The sequence below is a fragment of the Nelumbo nucifera genome, chromosome 4 (assembly GCF_055504915.1).
Source record: "Nelumbo nucifera cultivar China Antique chromosome 4, China Antique-T2T, whole genome shotgun sequence".
Classification (NCBI taxonomy): domain Eukaryota; kingdom Viridiplantae; phylum Streptophyta; class Magnoliopsida; order Proteales; family Nelumbonaceae; genus Nelumbo; species Nelumbo nucifera.
The window spans coordinates 26,418,085-26,425,792 of NC_142652.1; the positions used below are offsets into that span (position 1 = coordinate 26,418,085).

Genomic DNA, 7,708 nt, shown 5'->3' on the forward strand with positions numbered 1-7,708 from the left:
ATCCTTTGCACATTGCACCACCATAGTTTTGCATCGGTGCAAATTCATTGCACTGCAACCAAACGCAGCAAAAATTTCCTCACAAAGACATGCTTTGATTTGCGAATTGCGATATAAAAGGGCTGTCTCGTTAGTCACTTGGTAAATTCTCTCAAACTTTAATTGCTCACATATTGCATTTACACCTATAAACCACGCTGACATTCTTGACTGCATAGATTCATTTACAGCCCAAGATCTCAACCTAATTCCATCTTTATAAGACAATCAATCAACTACACCCCACCGGCGAGTTCGACTCCCCCTTGAGACTCATCCTCTTTTCGACGGAGCTGGATTGGCTTGAATGTATATAACTTTGCACATAACAAGTAGTACACCAGATTCAAAGCCTGCAAGACTGTGATCAACCAGTAGAAATACTCCAGTTTTCCTCTGTTGATGTTTTTGTCTGGAAGCCAGTTTGATCCCCCTGGGCCTGCACTGAACTTGTGCACGACTGTGACCAGCAGCGTACTGATGTAATTCCCTGCCGATATGGACGTCCAAAAGAGAGCCGTGGCTGTGCTCCTCATGCTCTCTGGTGCCTGATCATAGAAGAACTCGAGGTGCCCGATAGACATGAAGGCTTCAGCTATCCCATGGAGGCTATACTGTGGGATGAGCCAACAGACTGTAATGGGAATGGTGGAATGCGGGTTGTCCATGAGGCCATGCACTGAAGCAACGTGTTTGCGTTTGATCTCAACGAACCCAGCAACAAGGGTGGCTAACAGTGAGATGATGAAACCGATGCCCATGCGCTGTAGGAAGGAGATGCCCCTGTCAAGGCCGGTGAATCGACGAGCAATAGGGACGAGTACGCGATCGTAGATGCTGATTGTTGTGAGCATGGAGACAATGGTAAAGACGGACATGGAGCCTGGGGGAATTTGGAAGGAACGGACGATGTGCCGATCCATGGTTCGAGCTTGCTGTAGGGAGAACGTGTTTTGCTGTGCGTAAGCTGTGATGAGCAGGATCCCAGCCGCCCATATTGGTCCCATTCGAATCAGTGATTTCAACTCTTCAACCCGGTGGACTGTACTTAGCCTCCACAGGTTGGGTGTTGATGAAGCTTTGACATTATCTTCTTCCGTCACGATTGCGGCCTTGTCTAGGAACCTGCGTTGAGTCTGCTTGCTCATCAGGAAGCTAGCTAACAAATGAAATCGATCGATTCAATTCTTTCTGCCTAGCTAAAACTAAAAGCACTGTTTCTCAACTTATCTTTGTGAGTCTACTACTTGATTAATCCAATGAAGATCAAAAGAGAGTAAGTGGGTTCTGCCTAAAAAAAAACATTCATGTCAAGTCTTTAATACCATCGACTGATCAAATCACTAGATGGGTCAAAACTCAAGAGTTAAAAACCAAGCCAAGGTGGGTATGATATGAATTTCCATGCCTATCCAGTACTATATCAAATTAATTTACAAAAGGACTTTTTCTTTTCTTTTCATTTTTTAATTTCATTTGGATGGGACCCATTCAATGATATGTCCCAATCCTCTGAAAGCAAGACACATGGCAAAAGTACAACTCCCTACACGCTTCGACAGGTCTCCATAAGTGTGCTCTGCTACGCAAGGACTGAACCAAGAGGACTATAAGTGTAAAGTGTGCTCTGCAACTGGCTCCAACTCTTGTCCAACAGGGAGCTAGAGTTCGACTGCTGGAGCACGACCTGGTCTATGTAAGTGGACATAGACTTCACTTTGATCAGACCCATTAACGACCAAGATGGGGCCAACCCACCACTTGGATAACCAAATGGCAAGCATATAGGCCAATGCAGAGTTAACAAGTGACAAGTTTTCTTTTCGGTGAGGATAGGGCCCTTTCCTTGACAAAGGGCAAACCGACACACACAAGCCTTTGTTGTTTTCCATGATGGTACTTTGGCACATCTCTTGATACATGGCTGATGATCCGTGGCCTGAAAATCATACCAACTGGACTCAAAACATCTTATTGTCTTTTAGCCCCAACACCTCCTTGATCCGAAGGCTGAGATCTTGGTGTCAATAAAATTAAATTTGTCTTATGTTTGATATAAAAGAATCTACCACCGACTGAATTTTCATTGGAATTTGGAAGACGTGAGTTATCATCTAAAGGTGTGGGTTTATGGAATATGCCTAGTTCAGGAAGATGCCAAACATCTTTATTATCTGAAGAAAAAATAAATTGATCACCCCAATTTTAAACTCAAATTTTACTAAAATGTTGAACTAAAAGTTCATGATCCCAAATTATTTCTAGTACTGGCTTAGTGGCTTTAATTTGTTAATCTATTGCAAGTTATGGTATAATAAAGATTTAATAAAACGCAAATCATTTATGACTATGCAATTTGGCATTGCATTTGTTAAAAATTTTCAGAACATTTTAAATGAATTATGAAAGTGTTGGCAGTGGAAAGAAATTTCAAGGAATTAAAGGAATCTTTCTCTTATAAGAAAGATTGGTAGGGCAAGCGAAAGTTCAAAGAAAACTAAAACAAAATAATAAGACTTTAGGCTCAATTTGAAAAGAATATAAATACCAGTGCAAAGAAAAATAGTGGAGAGAGTAAGATGAATATAAAAACTGTCTTAATTCTATCTCTTTTGGTAAAAGAAAAAAAAAATTACCTTTCTTATTTTTTTCTTTCTTTTGTCACCTGAGGCTCAGTTTGGAAGGAAAACAAATATAAATATGTAAAGTGCAAATCATTTGTACTCTTCCCAAACTGAGCCATAGCTTGCAACGGGATTAACATAATATCATTATCTAGAATTATATATAGATGGAGTTCACATATTGTACTGTTTTGTTCAACGATGGGTCAAATGGGTATCTCTCTCAGTGTCTCCCTCAAATAATAATTGAACCTTCCCCTAAAAATGAGGTCTCTCTCTCTCTCTCTCTAAATTATTGCCGAAACCTCGACAAATAAATATATTAGAAAGAATAAAAAAATATGTATAAGAAAATGATTAACTCACGTGAATTGTTTACTGTGGAGAAGCTTCCCAGTAGCAGAAATGGAGGCATCTAGCTCCTCGTTCTGGTAGAGCAATGCGGGATCAGAAACCTTTTGCAGCTTTCTTTTCCTAAAGGCTGCTACAACTACCTGCACCAAGCGGGTGAAGGGACTCCCGGCGGGATCCAAGTTCCGATAGAGAGGATAGCCAACGATGAACGTGATAATGGACAGAAACATGGCGATAGTCGGGATTCCAAACCCCCATCCCCACCCGATATTATCTTGAATGTACACAATCACTGTCACCGCCACAAGGATGGAGACGCCCATGCAGAAGTAGTACCAGTTGAAGAACTTCCATGTGCTAGTCTTTTGCTTGGGATCCGTCTCATCGAATTGGTCTGCACCAAATGCCACCACGCAGGGACGAATTCCGCCGGAGCCGATTGCCGTCAGTAAGAGAGACACATAGAGGATGGCTAGCTGGCCGGCGTCAGCCTCCTCGCACACCTCGTTCCCTTTGCATGGCGGTGGCCTTAGCTGTGGAAGGATTGCTGATACAGTCAAGCTTGTCATTCCCTAGACACACATATTAAGACAAAGTTACTACCATATATAAACAGATGTTTTTAGTTCTGATACATGGATGAGTTCTTCTCTTATCCATCGGCGAAACGTTAAGGTCAGAGTCAGACAGTGAGATGTGTTCTCTTATCTGCTACTTGTCTGTCTGAAACTTAATTACTTGATGGTGGATCTTCTCAATCTCACACGAATGCAAATTTATGTCTGACCCGTTTTGTTTCTTTGCCATTAAATGCTATAAAGATTAATTGATTTTGCTACAAGACGAAACTTTGGACCTCTAACCCAGATGACACCAGGATCAAAAGCCAGTGCTTTTTAGCTCTCCTTGGCCGACAAAGGAAAAAAGAGACCCACGAAACATCTATCGATCAGAGGAAGGCAGTAAAAGAACTAAAAAAGTTGAATCATGTAAAGATGATTACTTGGGTTTCCTAAGTGATCATTTGGCTCTACTTTGTAATGGGTCTAAATCATTTTCTTCTCTTCTCCACACACACATAAACACACACGAGAAAGAGATGAGGATTAATTGCTAGCTCTTAACTATTTGGTATATAATAGACGCCACCGTTATCGTCCAAAAGCGGCCGGCGAATGAATCTGCGATGAAGGCTCCGAGCAAGGGTGTCAAGCTTGCAGTTCCCCCAAAGTTGGTGAGAGTGTTGGCTGCCTTGGTCAGAGGCATGTGTAGCTGTTGTGTCAAGTAGCTAATCATATTGGCAGCAAAGCCGACCACAGCCAACTTCTCACAAATTTCATTAGCTGCACCCATCAAAAACAAAACTTGCATCAGAATATTTGATGACCATCAAACCCCCCACAATAAGCAAAACAACATCAAAACGATGGTGAAGATGATGAATTTTCATGAAAAAGCACTGTAAAAAGAAGGCTTACAGAAGATGAAGGGCATTGTTCTGATCCCTCCCTTTCTCCATTTGGCGAGACTGCTTGTCTCCTCCATTTCTCTTTTTTCTTTGCTTAACTCATCTCTCCATTCCCACCCTCACCCCTTATTTATAGAACGTGTGAAGGTTATAAACAGTAAATGGCGGTGCTTGTATTTTTCTGTGTAACGTACAGTACTGCCATTTCCACACTTCCATGTCCACTCCACAACTAATTCTTGGATTACATGATTCTTTTGTAACAAATGTAATTAAGTAAGATTTATTAACTACAATACAGGTAATGTTAGAGAATTAGAGTGATAAAATCCAATTAAATCAGGGGATTTGTGTTGGTTCAATCCTTTCTTTGCTTCTCTCTTTCAGTGAAAGTTTAGGGAGGTGGATTGAATTATTTTTATTTTTTCATAAATGCATTGTATTGTATATGTGTGGACCTTATTGGTTGATCCATGGGAGAAGAATCTTTGGGACAATATGAAAAGTGATAACAGACGAGTAGACGTGCCATGAAGAAGGACAGCACCAGGACCGTCCTATGGCTGGCATCAAAAGGGACAAGCCGGCACGATGAGCACACATTCACACAGGCTGCGCCATCCCACTTCGGGATACTTTTGCTTGGTAAATGGACTGGGCTTGAGCCCATCTTGTAGGGCCTAGTCTCTATTAGTTCCATGAAAAACAAAAAAAGAAATACAAGAGTCAGTTCACTATTTGATGGTTGGTATATTTAATAAAACATAAAACATAATGGAGACTATGTACAGAGATGTGGAGGGTGGGGCTTTATCCCCATGGCCTATGAGCTATGGCCCATAACTGGTCTAGAATGGACTTGTAGATGTTATGGGCTGTTCTTTTATGGACCTTCAGTGAAGATTTTTGCTCTTCTTCTAATTTCTTACTTTCCAGTTTCCAAGGACAGAGTAAATTCTTTCATAGCTGGATAGGCAATGAAAGCGGAGCCTGAATAAAATTATCACCCCAGTCCCAGTACATACCCATGCTTCATCCTTCTGAAATGCCGTAGAGAGAGAGTTTTGTATTTAAATAAAGAATCTTTTTTCACGCTATGCTCCCAACGCCTATTTCAGCACAGCAGTAACTGAGAAGCTGCATGTACCGTAATATTCACATTCACATGCAGTGGCAGGCAAGATTGGCGTAAAACTGTGCAATTTTGTATCAACTGCTGCACGTAAATGCAGGATTAGCGTAAATCAGAGGAAAAAGACAACGAAAACGAGAGACAAAAAGGACACATCCTTTAAGGGCTCTACAGTTTGCATATAAATTAATGCAATTCATAGTGAGTAATTTTGTTCTTCTGCTATTCCTCTATTATACAAGCAAGCAAACCTAGAAAAGATGGTATTTTTCACAATTTTCTCCGCTTGGACTAAGGAGAAAATCCATTACAAGAGTTCTGTACTAGTTCGTGGAAATCTTGAGGGGGTGGTGGTGAATTATCCCCAGAAAAGCTGAGTTTACGTAACGCCTGTGAACTGTAGTCGGATGACGCCAGAGGTTACGCATGAGCTGCCACATGTTGGACGGAGGGACCCGGACAACTAATTGCCATGTTTGTCTGATTCTAGGGTTCTACTTTCCTATCTCTCGAGCTGTCCATAGACGGAGAACCAGGACACATGTCGGGTTATCTTATTATTTAATTCACTATTGGATGTCATTTTGAATGTTTTGCTCAGGATGAGATGATAACAAATTTGGAGGAAAAAAAGTCTCGGGAAAAAGGGGGGAAAGAGTTTTTCCTCTCATTCAAATTAACTCTGTCACTGTGAATTTGAATTATACTGCCCATTCCAAGCGGGACTCAGTGAGAAGGTTGCATAGATTTGGCAGTGACATTAAAATTTTTGTCAAATTCTTGTGGCGATCATGGATTCTGAATGTCTTCATCTGAATAAAACGAAATGAATGGACAGGATTCACTTAGCCAAATCCCTATACTTGGGAACTTGGGAACTTGGAAATTTGGCCCGACCTCGCGATCGCCCAACGCGTGGCAAAGGCAAGCAGCTCGGGACAGTAGAGCACCCAAAGCGAACATCGGAAGCAAGTCCAAACTCACTACCGAGCCCCAACTCCAGATCGTTGTGTTTAGTCCGAGCTCCTTGTTAAGAGCGAACTCCCTGTTAAGTGTCCAAACTCCCTAAAGAACCCGAGCTCCCTAAAGAACCTGAGCTTCCTAAGTCCAAGCTCCCTACTAGGAGCCCGAGCTCCCTGATAAGAGCGAGCTCCCTCCTGAGAACCCGAGCTCCCTGCGAGGAGCACGAACTGTACTGGGCCTCAAGCCTCACGAAGCTGACCCGAGCTGACCCGTGGCAGCTCGAAACACTCCAAACCGAACTCAAGGCACCTCACTCGCCACTCCAACACTTCACTTCCAAAAACACCAGGCCCGCCAGACGTACCCAATGCCAAGGACGTCCCTATCCAAGGGCGGCGTACCTGACTGATTTGGGATCTGACGCCTGACAGCCGCATTTCAAACGGCTTCCTGCCACCGCCACTTGCAACCGTCGTCACTAGCCGCAGAGACGGCTCCGACAGAAGGAACAGGGGCGGTTCTGTCCGACCAGAGGAAGTGACGCCCGGACTGGCAGGAGTTCATAAGTAATCATGTCCGACCTGACGGAGGCCTGGAAGTGAGTGCGCGAAGTGGTTATAAAAGGCTTCTACCCCCCCAGGGATGAGGTATGCTAACTTCCGCGCTATCTGGTTATTCTTGCCTTTGAAGGATTCTAACTTGAGCTTCGGAGCCCTTACGCCGGGTCCTCCCCGGAGCTTCTCTTCTCCTCCCGTTTCAAGTCCCCGTTACCCATTTCAGAGGCAAGATCATCAACAGCTAAGACCGGCCAGATCGTGCATCATCAATATATATTTCCCGTTTAAGTAAATGATCATTCCCTCTTTCTCCCTTGGAATGAAATCCCATTCCAGCTCATTCCAGTTTCGATTTGGATTATTTAAATAGATCAGTCTGATTCTGATTTCAAGAGATTTTAATTCTAATTTGATATCGATTCAAACCGCAAATCAAACCAAACAGACCCTTAAATGATGATAAACGATTAATGAATCTAGTAAAAAATGTATGCAAAGTTGTAAACGGAAGGACATTGGCAGAAGTGGGGTGGGGTGGGGTTGGGTGGTAGATCATTAGATCACGGATGGA

At 42.7% G+C, this 7,708-nt stretch overlaps 1 protein-coding gene across 1 annotated transcript; it reads right to left on the reverse strand.

Moving 5' to 3' along the window:
- Window positions 1–106: 106 nt before the first annotated feature.
- LOC104602978 (protein NRT1/ PTR FAMILY 3.1) lies at window positions 107–4,868 on the reverse strand. The gene is made up of 4 exons (XM_010266859.3): window positions 4,496–4,868; window positions 4,143–4,360; window positions 3,030–3,589; window positions 107–1,164 (listed from the first exon to the last, which is right to left on the reverse strand). The coding sequence occupies exons 1-4, from the start codon at window positions 4,560–4,562 to the stop codon at window positions 276–278; spliced, it is 1,734 nt and encodes a 577-aa protein (XP_010265161.1). The 5' UTR covers window positions 4,563–4,868; the 3' UTR covers window positions 107–275.
- Window positions 4,869–7,708: the final 2,840 nt, after the last annotated feature.